We start from the raw sequence: 19,031 nt of genomic DNA on the forward strand, positions 1-19,031 counted from the left end.
GATTAACCAGCATGCAAGTAGCCCAGATGGTTATGACGTATGTACATAAATTTCCACAATAGTTAGGACAAATGCTTTATACCATTAGAATATGAATCCCCTTAAAATGATAAATTTCAGAAGGAGAATTCGGTTGCAGTCTCACAATTCCCAGGGAAACACAGTAGATCCTGGCCATTATCAGATCTGAAATCCAGAGTGTTTTCAGATCCCAAATTCCTGCCCTTGCTTACTTTTGTTATTGACAAGAGCAAACAAAGAAGCAATTCACTTTATTCATATTTCTACTGTTTTGAGAATTACAGGAAAACCCAAAATAATTAATTTTTGTTTGCCATGCTAAGGAAAGGAGGCATTTGTGCGGCATGTCTTACCTTGCAAAGTGTAAGATTGTTAGTTTTGAAATGTAGTCACTGTTGTAATGGCGGAAATACAGGTAGCAGGCTCCCACAAGAAACATCATAATATTGACCAGATAATCAGCTGGCAGAGGGATAAGTGTTGACCACTATACATAGAACTTCTGTACATGCTTGGAATTGTCCCACAGGATATTTTGGGTAACCAAGGCATATAGGTATTGTGCAGCAAAATGTGCCAATATTTACTACGTTCTTACTGAAAAAAAATGCTCAAAAAGTCTTGTGGCTTGGTTTTACTCTTATTTCTTGCATTAAAATGGAGAATATTTTGAACCTGAACAAAACACCAGCTTGCACAATTTAATCACAAACGATAGAAAATCTGCAGATGCTGGGAATCCAAAGCACACACAAAGTACTGGAGGAACTCAGCAGTCCAGGCAGTATCTATGGAGAAGAGTAAACTGTCGACGCTTCAGGTTGAGACCCTTCATCAGGACTGGAAAGGAAGGGGAGAAATCAGAGTAAGAAGGTGGGGGAGGGGAGGAAGAAGTACAAAGCGATCATCCCAAAATGTCGACAATTTACTCTTTTTGATAGATGCTGCCTGGTCCGTTGAGTTACTCCAGCATTTTATGTGTGTTGCACAATCTAATGCCCACTTTCGAAAGAGCTGTGTGTTTATATTACTCAGATGCAAACAACAGTGTTCCAGTAAATTAGTAAACGTTTCTGTTATTACACTGACGACACAGATTTTATTTTCAGTTCTGTAAAATGGAGCTAATCACTAAAATGTATTTCTTGCGTAATGGTGATTTTCAGGCAAATAAACAAAACTGCATCAGTTGTATGTCACGGTAAATTTTCTACTGCAAAAATTTCTTAGCAAATTGCATTCCAAAATACTGCCTCACGGAAGAATTTAATTTCAGTTATAACCATGATGTGGGGAGATAAAGAGCAATTTTGAGTAAACTTGCCATTTGGAGTCATTCAATTATTGGGTCAGCATTGATTAAAGCTAAACATTTCAGCCAAGAACTTTAATTTCATTTTTTTGGAGGCTGGGGATCTAGTTTAGCAATGGTGATAAGTGAGACAAACACAATTGGATGTAAGCAGCAGAGATTGTGATAACTTGGATGGGAGGATACTGAAGATCCTGTGATTAGATGTGGCAAGCTTGGAGCTGCACGATAGCATACTGGCTAATACGACATTTTACAGTACAGTGATCCAGGGTTAATTCCCACTGCTGTCTGTAAGGAACTTGTATGTTCTCCCCGTGACTGCGTGGGTTTCCTTTGGGTGCTCCGGTTTCCTCCCACAGTTCAAAGACGTACTAGTCATAGGTTAATTGGTCATTGTAAATTGGCCAGTGATTAGGCTAGGGTTAAGTCGGTATTGTCTGCAGCGCAGTTTGAAGGGCTGGAAGGGCCTATTCTGTCCTCCATCTCAATAAATAAATAAATAGCTAAGTAAATCAATTAATCAATGGAATTTAGGAGGCAGCTGGCTCATCCTGTAATTCAAAATATGATACGGTTTACTTCCATATAATGTGCACTTAGGAAGGAGGTTATGAACAGCATTACGATTCCTTATTTTTTAAATTCTGTAGATTTCCAGAGTCTGCTATCTCTATCTTGAAGAATGGACTTCTTCGAGCGAGGCTTCTTCAGTCTTTATTCCTGGACAAGCTGTACTGGGAGAGCCAGGGTGGTCGCAGAGGAATAGAGAAGCTGATTGATGTGATTGAAAGGAGGGCAACAATCTTTCTCACTTACATTAATGCACATGGGTTCAAGGTGCTTCCAATGAATGAGTAATTGTTTACACTATGGATTACTATCTTGTGAAGCTTCATCTATTGACAAAGGAGGTTCATTCCTCAGGCTTTATTCCTGATGCCAACTTTCTGTGCTAAATTCATCACATATAAACACTGTTGTAGATGTACTTATAGTTCATAAAAGGTAAAGTAAGTAATTAAAATTCGGCATTGATATGAGTAACAAAAGTAAAACTTACCAGTTAAATTACTTAAGAGTAGTTCTGGGTTGAGCCCTTTTTGTACTAATTCCTTCACAATGCCGATGAATCAAAATATATTGAAATCTGATGAGATTTTATAAAGACATTTTTGCCTGTCTGAGAACATGCAAACTTTTATATTAAGCAAGAATAATTTTAAATGCAAGGAAACTTCTACGTATCTACATATATCTTGTGATTCGCAATGAAACAGACTACTGTACTCCACTGTTGGTTGTGAATGCTTTAGTAATTTTTTAAAACAAACCTATTTTCTGTAATTTAAAATGAAGTAAATTGTGTATTGGAGCAAACTTTTATTAAAATCCATTGGGATTGTTCAAAATGTTACGTACATTTATTTATTTGACCATCTTAGAACAACCCTGTGTTCTAAGATTATGAGATCTGAAAAGACTGTTCAGAAAGCACAAGATATTTCTTGTTGTCGGTCAACAATTGGTTGGTCTAAGTGGTAACTGCTGCTCCTCTGTCATCCCTGCTAATGTCCCCCACCAATCAAGTTGGGCCAACTCTTCTCTCATGATCTGTAGTTCCCTTTACTCCACGGTAATAGTGAAATATCAAATCTTAGCTTCTTTCTCTCTCGAACTGCAGGATGAATTCTATCATATTATGATCCCTAACTCCCAAAGGTTCCTTTACTTAATCAAATATGGTTCATTACACAGGACCCAATCAAAATTTGCCTCTTCCCTAAAGAGCTCGACCATACGCTGTTTGAAAAAGCCAACTTGTTGGCATTCTACAAATTCCTTCTCTAGGGATCCAGCACCAACCTGATTTTTCCAGTCTACCTGCATATTGAAATCCGCAACGACTATTGTAAAATTGCCATTTTTACATGCCTTTTCTATCTCCCATTTTAATTTGTACCCCATATTTTGGCTATCCTTTTGAGGGTTGTATCTAACTCTCATCAGGATCTTTTTATCCTTGCAGATTCTCTATTCTACCCACAAGGATTCTACATCTTCTGATTCTATGTCACATCTGTTCTTCCTAAGGATTTGATTTAACTGTTTTCACCAACAAAACCACTCCACCTCCACTGCCCACCTGCCCATCCTTTCAATGGGATACATATCCTTGAGTATTTAGCTCCCAGCTTTGAACTTCTTTCTCCAGGAATCTCTGATGCCATAAACGTCATACCTGCCAATTTCTAACTCCACTACAGGACCATCTACCTTATTTCATATACTATGTGCATCCAAATAGAACACCTTCAGTCCAATATTCATCATTCTTTTCAAGTTAAATTCTTTTCCTTTTCTAAATTTTTTTTCTTTATTTATTGTGGAGAATTTAATAACCTCTCTTGCTCTCTCCTTCCCTTTTGTTATATCCTCACTTTTCCAAACTTTTGAACACAGCCCCAATTATTTAGTTTAAGGTGCTATCCACAGACATAGTAATGTTGTAGGTTTTCACAAATAAAATGAAGTGAGGCGTTCGATGTTTAAGAAAAAAAGTGTTACATCTTTTATTGAACTCCAACACCTAAACACAAACTGTGTTCAGCTGGGTGTTCTAGTAGGCTCACCACTCTCACAGTCATGGAATTACTGAGCAACGCTACCACATAGAAATGTTTTGTGTTGGCAGCAGAGATTTCTCGAAGCGCGAATTGAACTTTGACTTATATGAAGCAAGCGACGCCATCTTGCTCCCAAAACTCTGGCAGTTTCAAAGTTACTGCATTGGTCAACATCTTCAAAACCCTGGAATCGTCCTGGAGCATTGTGGTCACCAATGCAGGTTTTCACAAATAAAACAAAGTGAGACATTCCATGTTTAAGAAAAAGCATGACACCTTTTATGAAACTCCAAAACTTGAAGACAAAAACACACTAAAAACCCTTTACATAATCATGTCAGACCTGTCTCTTAAAATGAAATCCCAACTTAATGTCAGTGAATTTTGTACATTTCCACCAATTATGTTACCCTATAACGTGATCACTGTGACTCTGGTCCCAGCATGGTTCAAATAGAGCCCATCTCATCGGAATAGCTCCCTCCTTCCCAAAACATACCAATGTCCCACAAAGTCAAATCCATTTCTCTCACACCAATTGAGCAACGCATTTAGCTCTCTGATCCTATTAACCCGCAAACAATTTTCACATAACACCGGGATTGTTAGCTTTTTGCTTCAGCATTTTAATTTAGCCCTCAGCTGCCCAAATTCTCTCAGCAGAACTTCTTTCCTTGTTCTTCCTAGTTGTTGGTACCCATGTGGACCACAACAACTGGATCTTTCCCCTCACACTCCAAGTTCCTCTGCAGATTGGATGAGACGTTCCCAGGTACCGGGCAATGGCTCCCCAAACCACAGGGCCACAGTTCAGTTGCTCTTCCATCCTGCTGTCCCACTGTCCTCACAGGGAGCAACAATCTCAATCCTGCTGGCAAGCTCTAATGCTGCAGCTCCTCCTCGCATGACCACTTGGATCCCCTACCTGTCACACCCTGGCCACAGACCGAATTTGAAGTAGTTAATTTAATGGATGTGACTACCTCCTGACGAATGTAGTGGCTTGTTTTAGACTCATCGAATATATCGTTACAGACTCATTGTGCACAAGGAAACAATGCATGGGCTACATTCACATGGAATAAAGCAAATACCGGTGATATAACACAACCTTTGCCAATTAAACTCAAACCTGGAAAAGGAAAGCTCAAAAGACATTTGAGAACTTCGCGTCTTTGAATCTTTGATCACTTCTGAAAGGAGGTGCTAAGCATTAATGTGGAAACTGTGGCGTTCTCTGGCATTAGTAAACTCAACTGAAAGCTAGATAGGCACTTAAATTCCACTCAGCTGCTCTTGCTGACTTAAGTGTGATGTTTTAGGTCATGTCATGACAACAGAATGAGACGTCATCCTAAATTATAAAGAGACCTGATTGGGGAAATACCAATGCATGCCTCAGACCACCCACCAGCCCTTAATGCAGCCTGAGGACCCTGGTTTAAACTACTCTGCTGGGTAAGGCCAAGCCTTCCTTGGTGTTGAATATTAAAATGAATTTCCTCAGCTGGGAAGGGAGTAATGAATTGTGCAGGCTTAGTTATTCCCACATTCAAATGGAAAACATCTGTATGAGGTCCACAGGAGTAAATCAGCGGAACCTCTCTGGAAGGTCAGCACCTCGACCAGACACAATCCTCAACTCGATGATGCAGATGGACGATCAGGCTGTGGACCACCCAAAGAGAAATGGATTTCTGAAATATGGTACCGAATCCCAGTGCTCTGCCCTTGTTTCTCAATCCTTGCTCAGAATATTGACAATATACTCACTGACTAAAGAATCTAATTAATCCACACAGTACTTTGAGCCAGTTGGTTGGATTGGGTAAAATTCCAGTTAACAATTTGTAAAACTCCTCTTAAAAACATGGATTTTATTTCATCGGTTTGGAAGTAGCAAGTGGCAGAGGACAATATGTGTACAGACTTTATGAAAGTTTAATGACTTCATCTGTGTGTCTGGGAATCTTGTCACTCTTTTCACTCTTGCTAATTTCTGTCCTGAATGTAAAGAGCATTTTCATTCTCTTCTAATACAAAGTTATTTTCCACATGTATTTCTTTCTTTCTAGAAACATTCCCATTACAGAGACAAAACAAAAGCTGCAATTAAGTAATATTATCTCTTAAGTATTCCAGAGAACAGCTAAAATCTATCCTTAAATGATAGTTTGGAATGCAACAAACAGAAGTTCAGTTTTTTAACTGTTTAATTGGAAACTGACAATGCATTGAACTGCCAACATGCAACAAAATGGCCATAGCTGTATATGAGAATGTTGGTAAAATGGTTATATTGCTAGATGGATAATTGGGAAGATTAACTGAATTGGAATGATAGCTCAAATTTCACTATGGATGTTGTGGAATTTAGATTTCATTAATTAAATAAATCAATTTTTTGAGCATGAAACCAGTTTATTAAAAGAACAACTGGTTCCTTCTTTTAGGGAAGGAGGTCTGTTGTCCTGAACCAGGGTGGTATATGCTGTAAGTAATTTGAGATCCAATAGCAATACATTTGACATTCTGTCATATAAATAAAAACAGATGTTAATTTGTCTTGCAAAGTCTTCCCCACAAGCCGAGGCTGACCTGTGCCAAAATTGTGAGATTCTTCCCATGGACTTACTAAGTCACAAGCAGAGACAGTCATATTCACAGAATTTTTTTGTAATTTATTTTTTTATTGAAGTTCATAATCAAACAAACATTTCCATATGATGTATTTCAGACATTGTACATATATATCATATAATTATATATATCACAAATCTCCACAAAGTATTTATCTGGGGTATACACTTACAGAAAAGAGTGGAAAGAAAAAACAAGCAAAAGGAAAGAACTATGTACAAGTAGGGAGTGATCTTTTTTTTACAACAGATTGATTAATTTGTGAGAATAAAATCAGGCTTATGAAGCATTATGTAGTTAAACCATTTTTCCCAGAATGAATCAAATTGTTCCAAATTGGATAAAATTCTCTTACGTTTGATTGGATTTAATAGCCCATTGACATTAAAAGAAATGAATTTTACCTTGTCTTTAGCCATCTGTATTTATCTGTCAATGTATCATTGAAATTAGAATAAAACTTAATCGATCTACTCCCTGAACAAATGAGACCCAAGAAACACAAATAATAACAAAAATGGCAATGTACGTGTGATTCCAAGGCTGAGGTCTCTAGTAGATGACCCTGCATTGAGCTAGAGGAAATGTCTAGCTGTGGGGGATAACCCCTCCTACTTGTGAGTTGAGGACCCCCATTGCAGTATTCATAAAAGAGTCAGTGAACAAATCCATTACACAGAAAAGATTTCCCTGTGTAATATATATACATATATACACACACACAAATATTATATATATATATACACACACATATATTACATACAAACGTTTGTACACATATATACATTCTCATTTTGGTGGGGAAAAAGGAGTAAGTGAGCAAATAAAGAATAACTGAGTAATATAAAATCCACATTATAATAAGTATTTCTCGAGATAGGTATATCACCATCTACTTTTGCTTCCGTTTGGCTTCTCACCATTTTTAAAGTTAGCCAAACTTTATGGCTCTTCTGAAGGGGGTGAGGACTGTCTTTGGGAAACTCCCGGTCTCTTCCTGATATATTTCTCTTGGCCTCCCCCCGTCTCCTGCCTTCTCGATTCTCGCACTATTTCCCAAGCGGAGCGGGATAATTCCTCAGTCAGGCTCATATTCACAGAATTAATGTCCCAAACTGCTCCAGCTCTTCCCTGTACTGCAGGGTTGGCAGATGGCAGAGAATCAGTGTCACAATCAGGAGAAAGTAGCCTCTGGCGTCTTCAATATTGACTCTTCATACTTGAGCAAGAACCAACAACACGTGCCACCCAACAGCCAATGAGACAGTACGTTGAGAATTAGATGGAACAGACACTGGACTCATCTTAGGAGGAAGAAGTTGAATATCCTGAACTCCTTTATCAGCAAAAGTGGTGTAATGTTTTGTAACTCCAAAATATAAAACTAATCAAAAGAAAACCATGGAGCTGGGTATAATGTGCCCTTAGTTCATTTTTCTTTTAGTGAGGTGCGCACTTATAACGTGGTGGTGTAATGTCGTATGTCATTCCTGTACTCTGTACCTATAACCCTTAATGAATAATGTAAACAATAAGGAATTCATAATCAATCAACATATTTGCAATATTACTCAAATATTACTAAAATATTAAATATTAAATACCCCTCCCTGCTTAGCTATGAACTCCAACTCAAAATGGAATTCATCTCAACTTATTTCATATATGTATACAGACATACATACACATATACACACACACACACACACACACACACACACACACACACACACACACACACACACACACACACACACACACACACACACACACACACACACACACACACAGTGATTGATATGTTCGAGGCCTAAGGTAGAAGGAGTCAATTTCAGAAAACCTAGAACATTTATTTTTCAACATAGTCCTCTCTTACATTTACACACTTAGTCCAGCAGTTGTGGAACGTATGGATCTTGGACCTCCAGAAAGTGTCCACAGATGGGTGAAGCTAGTCCACCACAGACTGCAGTGTATTGTCACTGACTAAGTGGTCTGCAACACCAGTCCTTGAGAAGAGGCTTCTCAACAAATCAACAGTTTGTGAGGCTATCATGGAGGCTATTGGGAACACTCCTGGCTACTTTGTAGCTGTAGTCACTTCTACCAAGAAACTTATGCCATGAATAGTCTGGCAAAATCCACATGAATCCTTTGCTAGGGCAATGCAGGCCATTCCCAGGGATGGAGAGGCGATGATCTTGGCATCTTCTGGACGTGTTGGCATCCTAAGCAGTGTATGCCAAGCTGCTCAATCCACTCACCTCCAGGCTATCAGACAAATCTTCCAGTCAGCTCTTTCATTTTGATCATGTCTAGATGACCGACATGCAGGTCCTCTTACACTTTAGCTCTCATCTTGGATGGTACAACAAGTCTAAATCCACATATAAGGCAACCTCTGCCCAGGTCAAGTTCATCCCAATGCTGGTAAAAAAAATGGGCGAACTAGAATTTCTGCTGTACGTTCCAGCCAATTTGGGTTGCTCTGAAGACCTGAGACAGTGTGGGGTCTTTTCTGTTTTCTCTTTGGATCATCACTGCCATAATAGGGAAACTTTCAACTTACATTGGAGAGAATACACCAAGAGGAGTGTCCTCTTTTGTAGATTTTTCAGGTATTTTGTTTTCCGAAGGTAAACGGGATAATCTGTCAGCATTTCCATGATTAGTCATCCTCTTGAATTTGATCTTGTAATTGCGTCCTCCAAGAAACAGAGCCCATCTCTGCACTTGTGATGCTGTTGTTAGTGGAACACTCTTCTGTTGATTGAAAATGGACACCAGTGGTTGACGATCAGTAATAAGGGTGAACTCTCTCCTGCACAGGTACTGGTTGAAACATTTCACATCCCAAACCAGACTCAAGGCCTCTTTGCCAATCATTGTGTATTTTTTCTGTACAGTGATAAAGGAACATGATGCAAAGGCTTTTCCATCACTCATAACATGTGACATGACAGCACCTAAACCATATGGTAAGGCATCACGGGCAAGCTTCACTGGATGATGTGCATCATAATGTGTGAGTACAGTGTCTGACGTCACCATTTCCTTTGTCTTTGGAAAACCAGAACACACTGCTTTGTCCATTGCCATTTCTTCCCGATCTGTAGTAATGACTTCAAGGGGTGGGGCAGGAACTAATTATAGTAATTGTCAAATCCCAAAAAGAATTGCAGCTGGGACATTCAGCTTGAATTTTCTCATCACACTTGTGTAATCCTCGTGCGTCAATCACGTGCCCCCAGTGTCAAGTTGTAACTTCTTGTCTTTTCAACACTGCCTTGAAGTTTCAGAGATGTTTCTTGTCATCCTCAATGATGTCATCCAGGTAACACTGAGTGCCTCGGAGCACTTTGTCCAGAGCTTTTGCCCAGATTGCAGGTGCAGATGCTACTCCAAAAGAAAGCCTGTTATAGCGATGACATCCTTTATGAGTGTTTATGGTGAGAAATACTTTGGACTCTTCTTCCATTTCCATCAGCAGGTAGGCCTTAGATGAGTCCACTTTGCGGAACTGTTTCCCTGCAGAAGGATTTGGAAAGATCGTGGGCAGAGGGATCTACTTCCAGCACAGGGTTGATGGTGACCTTGAAAACACCACAGACCTATTGTTGTTGGCTACTAGGACCGTTGGCGTTGCCCATGGGCTCCAATCAACCTTGGGAAGAGTTCATTCAGCCTCCATACAATCTAGCTCATGGTCTACTTTATCACGGATGGCATAAAGAACTGAGCAGGCTTTGTAAAACTTGGGTTTGGTATTTTCATTTAACACTATTTTACCCTGGATATGTTTGAGTTTTCCAGTGCTGTTCTTGAACACAGCTGCGACATCACCCAGTACCTTTCTTAATTTGATTTCAGTTGACTCTTTTGCAGGGGTTGTGACATGCAAATAGTGGATGGATCTCTAATCAAGTTGTAGTTGTCTCAGCTATTCATGTCCTCACAATGCCGGTCCTCCCATATTTACCACAAACAATCCCAGTGTGGCTTGTTGGTTGTTGAATGTCACTGTTACGAATGTCATTTCCACAGGAGTTAACTTCTTTTTCTAGCATAAGTACCTAGGCTATGTCCACACTACACTGGATAAATCTGTAACCAAAGCTTTTTATCTTTGTTTTTACCTTCCGTCCACACTAAAATGGCATTTTCGTCCCCCGAAACCAGAGCTTTTCAGAAACGCTCTCCAAAGTGTGTAATTTTGAAAATGCCGGATTGACCGGAGCTGTGTGGACGGGGTAACCGGAGAAATCTGAAAACACTGTCAGATGGCAGTGCGCTATTTTATTGTTTTCTTGAACGCAACCTAACAATTTCAGAACAGACGGCAATGAGACTGACGCCAGAAGAGTTAGAAATGTACTCACCAAATACTTTGACCCATAACTTACTGAATAAATAAGTATACTCACTTTGCCCTGTTTTCTGTCCTTGCTCGTATGAAGGTGGTTTACCTATTTATGCAAGTACTTCTCTGACAATTGATGTGTAACAGCCTAATGTAACATTGTATGGAAATACAAGATAACACTGATGCAGACATGTTTTATACATTTAACAAGGTGCTTTATTAATGCAACAGAGTTAGTCAGTTTTTCAATGTTCGTCATCAGCCGGGTCAATCTGTCCATGAACTCCCTGTCGGTTGCCTCTGTACGCTCCAGTATTTGTTTTTTTTTACTTTTAAGTTCTCCTGCATGAGAGCCAACAGCTGTCCGTCGTTTTAAGTTTTTCTAGTCTGTAACTACACAAACGCGCACTTTCACAGCGAGATTCAACACCAAATGTGTCACTTGTTTTCGGTAGATGTGTCCTGCACTTGCGCAGTAGGAGGAGATTCGCCAAAATCTCCATCTCAATGTGGACGGAGATATTTTAAAAAATGCATAGTGTGGATGCCTATCATTTTTACGTGAAACCGGCGTTTTCAAAGTTATCCGGTCTAGTGTGGATACAGCCTTATTTGGATGTCTGCAGGCTTCAGTTCAGAATCTTTGATATGCTGTTCAAACTTATTTTGTGGAATGACTGAAACAGCCAAGCCAGTGTCCAATTCCATCTTAATTAATTTGCCATTCATTTCTGGTGTAAGCCAGATTAATACTCTATTTGAAACTGCAACTTGACTTTTTAGCTTTTTCTCTTCCCTTTGCAGTCCATCCATTTTAGTCTGCCCTATATGCTCCTTGTATGTGTCCTACTTTATTGCAATTCTGCAAGTTTTGCCTTTAAAACAGCATTGGTCTGGTGTACATGACCCCCTGCTGCAATGGTAATTCAATTTGTTCAGTCAGGTAGATTTCTGTTTAGACATTGCAATTTTGTTTATGCTGACTTTCATTTCTGACTGCAACTCAATTGGATCTCTGTCTGTGGTTTCCATTGAAACAGTGAATTCAACTGCTCTTTTAAATGTGAGTTGTGTTTTGATCAGGAGCCATTTTTCAATGCTTTCTTGTAAGACTCCACAAACTGAACAATCTCTCAGTACATTGTTAAGCCCATTAAGACAATTTTCAGACAATTTCTTCAGTTCAGCCACGTGAGCTGAAATGGACTTCCCTTCCTTTTGAATCTGCTTATGAAACCGAAAGCATTCTGCAGTCAACAATGGTTTTGGTTCTAAATGTTCTTGCATTGCTTTAACAATATAATCAAAGCTTATTTTGGCTGGCTTGTTTGGAGCAGTTAAACTTCTAAGCAAACTGCATGCTCTTCCACCTTTTGCACTCAGCAGAACTGGCACTTGTTTCTCTTTCCTATTTCATTTGCTTCAAAGTATTGTTCAATTCACTCAAAATTCATATTCCAGCTACGTGTTGTGCAGTCAAATGCGTTTTTCTGATGTAGCCAGCCTTTTCTTCTTTTTCTTTAAACAAATTTATTATTATCATAATCTGTTACTCGCTTTTTATGAATCCATGAATTTCATCCATTTTCTGCCTTTTTGTTAAAGGCAGCTACATTAAAAATATTCAACTCAACCATCTCTCTCTCTCCTTTTCTGAAGAAACCATGTGCTGCTCTTAATTTTACTTGACCATTTCTCGCTTTTCGTGAAGGGAAAAAAACCATGCTGTGCTTCAAGAGGTAGATAACAACCTCTGAAAACCAGCTGTTATGCTTTGTAACTCCAAAATATAAAACTACTCAATAGAAAAATATAAAAACATAGAAAACCTTCAGCACAATGCAGGCCCTTCGGCCCACAAAGCTGTGCCAAACATGTCCCTACCTTAGAAATTACCTAGGGTTACCCATAGCCCTCTGTTTTTCTAAGCTCCATGTACCAATCCAGGAGTCTCTTAAAAGACCCTATTGTTTCCGTCTCCACCACCGTCGCTGGCAGCCCATTCCACGCACTCACCACTCTGCGTAAAAAACTTACCCCTGACGTCTCCTCTGTACCTACTTCCAAGCACCTTAAAACTGTGCCCTCTGGTGCTAGTCATTTCAGCCCTAGGAAAAAGCCTTTGACTTTCCACATGATCAATGCCTCTCATCACCTTATACACCTCTATCAGGTCACCTCTACCTCCATCATTCCAAAGAGAAAAGACTGAGTTCACTCAACCTATTCTCAATAGGCATGCTCGCCAATCCAGGCAACATCCTTGTAAATCTCCTCTGCACCCTCTCTATGGCTTCCACATCCTTAGTGTAGTGAGGCGACCAGAACTGAGCACAGTACTCCAAGTGGGGTCTGACCAGGTTCCTACATAGCTGCAACATTACCTCTCAGCTCCTAAACTCAATCCCATGATTGATGAAGGACAATGCACCGTATGCCTTCTTAACCACAGAGTCAACCTGCGTAGCAGCTTTGAGTGTCCTATGGACTCAGAATCCAAGATCAATTCTCTGCACTGCCAAGAGTCTTGCCATTAATACTTTATTCTGCGTATTGTTGGGGTTAATTCGGGACTGCCATTACAGGTCAGGAGTGGCTCACGTAACACACATAATGTTAGGAGGCTGGAATGCTAGGGAGGGGGAGCGAAACTGGGGACCCCGCTACACCGATACTATTAGTGTCACGCGATTCAGTAAACAAAAGAAACAGGTAACTCGTGAGCATGTGGCTGCGGGCCAATAAGATGGACACAAGTGCCCGATATTACCTAATATGTAGCGGGGGTTGTGCTGGGGGGAAAAGGGGTATAAATAAGAGCAGATTGTAAGGGGAAAACAGAACGCCTTCTCCAGCGACTCCGTGGATTCGCTGTGCCAGTTACGAATTCTGCAATAAAGCCACGTTTTGTAATATTCCGGTGTAAGTTGTCTCTCTTCCTAAACGAACACAGGGCAGAATTTCAAGCCCAACATTTGGTGACCCCGACGTGGGGAGGGAGAGACAACACAGGCTGGCGGGTCCGACGGCAGACAACTTGCGGCCGCAAGCTCGACTAAGGTCAGGAAGTGCCTGTTATATCTAAGACTTCCACTAGATAGTTAAATCACTGAGTTAGATCTTGTCTGCTGACGGATCCTCACCAACCCCAAATTACCCTGGGAGAGATCATTCCCGGTGCAGAATCGTGACTGGTAAGTACTAACTCTTAATCTGTTTTTAGGAAGATTCTCCGCCCGTGGAAAAGTCTTCTGAGTGAGGGTACCCGCCGCCCACGATGGGCATAAAAGTCTCAGGAGTGAGGAGAATTAAGTCGCGGGACACCGTAGTACACAGGGATACTGACGGCGCCTACCTTAGACTGGTTGTTAAGAGGAGAAATCTCCCACGCGAAGGTCAGGTTTTGAAAGGCGACCGTCCCACATTTGATCCTCTCTGTGTACTTGGGAGCCATGGAGCACTTCAATTTCGAGTTACCAAAACTCAGACATTGGTGTGTTGAGTAACAGAGTATATGAGAGTTTTTAGAAATATGGTAAAATTGATAACTGTGCGAGTTCAATAATCTAACAGTGAGCAGCCGCAGGGGTCGGACACCATCAAGGTAGGAGTGGAAGTGTTCCTCCGAGGCCCAGGGAAGCTCACCTGGAACGGAAAACGGTGGCATGGTCCATACCCTGTCGCCGAGGTCTCCAACAGGGCATTAAAAGGTAAGAAGGGAGGGGGACAATAACTGGCATCATTTTCTACTGGCTAAATAAGACCTCTGGCAGGTGGGGAGCGTTTCTGGGACAGTCGGCTCTAGGACTGTCTATTTCAATTGCTATCTTTATCACGTGTGGTTGTTGTTGCATACCCTGTATTAGGACCCTAGTCATCCGGACTATAGATCGAGCCTTGACTGGAAAGAATGGACCTCCACCGGCGTACCAGGCACCCTTGTTCCCGGTGGAAGGGGAGGACACGGCCCTCCCGGAAAGCGGACGCGCTATGTGAGGACACGGACTGAAATGGACCATGGCAAGGGGGGGATTGTGAATTTGTTCTTGAATAAGTTTTCTGAAATGTTGCATGCTACTTGTAAAAATTGCGGATGTTTAGGGAACCCCTACCCATATTTTGTGACCCTAGGTCGGACAAATCAGGATAAGCAAATAGGGAGGACACGCCAAAGAGTGCCGGGGGACGCTCACCTCTCTGCCTGATCCCGGCAGCCGCGGAAAAGATTGTAAGGGATGTGGGGATGTGGCCTCTGGGAGGCCAAGGGAGGGAGTGTTGGGGTTAATTCGGGACTGCCATTACAGGTCAGGAGTGGCTCACGTAACACACATAATGTTAGGAGGCTGGAATGCGAGGGAGGGGGAGCGAAACTGGGGACCCCGCTACACCGATACTATTAGTGTCACGCGATTCAGTAAACAAAAGAAACAGGTAACTCGTGAGCATGTGGCTGCGGGCCAATAAGATGGACACAAGTGCCCGATATTACCTAATATGTAGCGGGGGTTGTGCTGGGGGGAAAAGGGGTATAAATAAGAGCAGATTGTAAGGGGAAAACAGAACGCCTTCTCCAGCGACTCCGTGGATTCGCTGTGCCAGTTACAAATTCTGCAATAAAGCCACGTTTTGTAATATTCCGGTGTAAGTTGTCTCTCTTCCTAAACGAACACAGGGCAGAATTTCAAGCCCAACATTATGGAGCCAGTGTTTCGTAGCTTGTCTTACTATCATTGAGGCATGTAATCACGATATGTTGGCACAGTGACGTATGCCATTCTCATACTTCATACATATAATCTGTAATGGATTATGTAAATAACCAAAGAATGCTTAATCAAGCAATGTTTATAATATTTAAGCAACACACACAAAATACAGGAGGAACTCAGCAGGCCAGGCAGCATCTATGGAAAAGAGTATAGTTGACGGTTTCGGCCGAGATCCTTTGGAAGGACAGGAGAGAAAACAAATGAGGAGTAGATTTAAAAGGTGGGGTGAGGGGAGAGAGAAACACAAGATGATAGATGAAACCTGAAGGGGGAGGGGTGAAGTAAAGAACTGCTATGTTGATTGTTGAAAGAGATACAGGACTGGAGAAGGGGGAGTCTGATAGGAGAGGACAGAAGGTCATGGAAGAATATAAAGGGGGGAGGAGCACCAGAGGGAGGTGATGGGTGGGCAAGGAGATAAGGTAAGAGAGGGAAAGGAGATGGGGAATGGTAAGGGGCGTATTACTGGAAGTTCGAGAAATTGATGTTCATGCCATCAGGTTGGAGGCAACCCAGACAGAATATAAGGTGTTGTTCTCCAACCTAAGTGTGTCCTCATCATGACTAGAGGTGGCCATGGATAAACGTATCAGAATGGGAATGGGAAGTGGAATTAAAATGAGTAGACATATTGGAATGGGGATCGAAATTGGAATGGCCTGCTGAGTTCTTCCAGCATTGTGTGGGTGTGTTGCTTGGATTTCCAGAATCTGCAGATTTTCTCTTGTTTATGATATTTAATACTTATAATGTTACTCAGCTATTACTCAAATATTAAATACATAAGTGTCTCCATAGTTTCAGTCCCTTTTGACTGACTAACCTTGAAGGCCATAATTGCCTCACAGAACCCAAGCCAATCGATGAGAGAGACATGTGAGAAGTTCTCGTCATTTATTTCTATAAATCTACTTGTTACAAATGTACCTTAACATCACAGTAATCTTTGCAATATCCATCGCAGAATCCTTGTAGGGACAATATCTCAGCTTTGCTTTGTAAAAGCAAAGATGAATATTGTACATCAGGATGCTGTTTATTGATTACAACTCAGCATTTAATACCAACATCCCCTCAGAATGAATCCGTACACTCCAAGACCTGGGCCTCAATACCCACTTGAGCGACTGGATCCTGGATTTCCTCACTTGCAGACACCAGTCAGTTTTTATTGGCAAAAACATCTCTTCTACAATTTCCATCAGCCCAGGAGCACCACAGGGATGTGTGATTAGCCCCTGTTCCATTCGCTTTACACCTATTGACTGTGTGGCTAAGTACAGCTCTGACACCATATACTGATGACACCATTGTTGTGAGCCATATCAAAGGTGGTGATGAATCAGCATACAGGAGGGAGACTGAAAATTTCGCTGAGTTCTGTAGTAACAACAACCTCTCATTCAATGTCAGTAAGACCAGAGGACTGATTGTAGATTTCAGGAGAGGGAAACCAGTGGTCCATGAGCCAGTAATCATCAGAGGATCAGAGGTGGAGAGGGTCAGTTAATTTAAATTCCTGGGTGTCACTATCTCAGAGGACCTGTCCTGGACATGCCATATAAATATTATTGCAAAGAAAGCACGACAGCATCTCTGCTTCCTCAGGAGTCTGCAGAAATTCAGCATTTCATCAAAAACCTTGACATACTTTGATAAATGTCTGGTGGAAAGTGTGCTGATTGGCTACATTATGGCCTGGTATGGGAACACCAATGCCTTTGAGGTAGTGGCTTTGACCCAGTACATCACAGGTAGAACCCTCCCAACCATTGAACACATCTACATGAAACGTTGCCGTAGAAAACCAGCATCCATCATCTGAGATCCCCACCACCCAGCCCATGCTCTTTTCTTGCTGCTGCCTTCAGAAAGAAGATACAAGAGCCTCAGGAATCACACCACCAGGTTCAAGGACAGTTACTACCCCTCAACCATCAGGCTCTCGAACAAAAGGGGATAACCACACTCATTCTATTTCTGGTGTTTCCATAGCCAATGGCTTCAATTTAAGGACTCTTTATCTTGTTATTTATTGCTGTTTATTTATATTTGCATTTGCACAGCTAGTTGTTCATTGATCCTGTTTACAGTTACTGTTCTATAGATTTGCTAAGTATGTCCACAGAAAAAAGAATCTCAGGGTTGTATGTGGTGATAATAAATTTTACTTTGAACTTTGGTCCTCTTGATTGCAATGGATTCAGAGAATGCCCAGCTACTGAAAGCTGCATTGTTGAGGCACTTGGGGAATCGAGCTCCATTGTAATTTGTAACCTTTGTTCCCATTACGTCAATCTTCCTGTCATTAGCTTTAAGCAGAGCCTAGAGGAACTCAACAAGAGCTACAGGACGGATACCTAGCAATGGAGGGCCAATCTGACAAACAGCACAGGATCACATGTGTACTAAACAGTGGAAATTACACACTGCAGGCAGAACAAAGCAATCTTGCAGCTGATGGACCAGACCAATGCTCCGTAGTCCTGCTCTGCCCAGCTGTGACTGGCGGCATAGATCTGAGCAACGAAGGCAAGAAGGAATTTTTATAAATATCCCCGTCCTCAGAAACACTTGAGTCAGCACACGAATCCCAAAACTAAACTGCAGCATTTGCTGTCATTGACGTGGCAATGATCCAAACCAGTCACTGCGAGAGAACCTAGGTGCAATCCTCAGTCAATCTGGTGTACACTCCAGGTGATTAAAAGAATCGTTATATCACTCACTGTCAGCCAACACTGAACAATAACCAGTTCACTGACAAAATTAAACGGCTTGTAAGAACAGATCAAATACTTTAGAGAGGGAATTGTCTCCTGACTGTCTAAAGGCTTCCTCCTCCAAGACTGCGAGGGATGAACATTAAATATTTGCCTTGGAAGTAATGCCCTCAACACGTTTTGTTTGTCTGACTTCTTGTTAACCTTCAGTAATAAATTTTGACAAACTCATTAAAGCAGTGCAAATACCTGCAACAACATAGAGTATCTTCCCCTGTCTATGAGATGGGATTATCTTTTTACATTCATTACTCTTAGGCTGTGTGTCAGCAGAATCAGTATCAGGTTTATTATCACCGGCATGTGACGTGAAATTTGTTAACTTAGCAGCAGCAGCTTTTAATCTAGCAGAGAGAGAGAGAGAGAGAAAATAATAATAAATAAAATTAAACATAATAAATAAACAAGTAAATCAATTATGTAGTATATTGAATAGATTAAAGAAAAGTGCAAAAACAGAAGTATTGTATATTTAAAAAAAGGTGAGATAGTGTCCAAAGATTCAATGTCCTTTTA

General features: G+C 41.0%; 1 protein-coding gene and 1 long non-coding RNA gene across 2 annotated transcripts in view; both read left to right on the top strand.

The window, feature by feature from the left end:
- The window catches only part of gask1b (golgi associated kinase 1B), a 36,421-nt gene extending 33,676 nt beyond the window's left edge, over positions 1-2,745 (top strand). Inside the window, exon 5 of the mRNA XM_073043012.1 lies at positions 1,987-2,745. Coding sequence (XP_072899113.1) covers positions 1,987-2,194 — 208 coding nt within the window. The 3' untranslated portion in view covers positions 2,195-2,745. The remainder of the gene's footprint in view (positions 1-1,986) is intronic.
- Positions 2,746-13,727: 10,982 nt separating this feature from the next.
- LOC140726518 (uncharacterized) lies at positions 13,728-15,425 on the top strand. Its single transcript, XR_012098657.1, has 3 exons — positions 13,728-14,157; positions 14,537-14,673; positions 14,830-15,425. It is a non-coding gene; the product is annotated as an uncharacterized lncRNA (long non-coding RNA).
- Positions 15,426-19,031: the final 3,606 nt, after the last annotated feature.

The sequence above is a fragment of the Hemitrygon akajei genome, chromosome 4 (genome assembly GCF_048418815.1).
Source record: "Hemitrygon akajei chromosome 4, sHemAka1.3, whole genome shotgun sequence".
NCBI lineage: Eukaryota > Metazoa > Chordata > Chondrichthyes > Myliobatiformes > Dasyatidae > Hemitrygon > Hemitrygon akajei.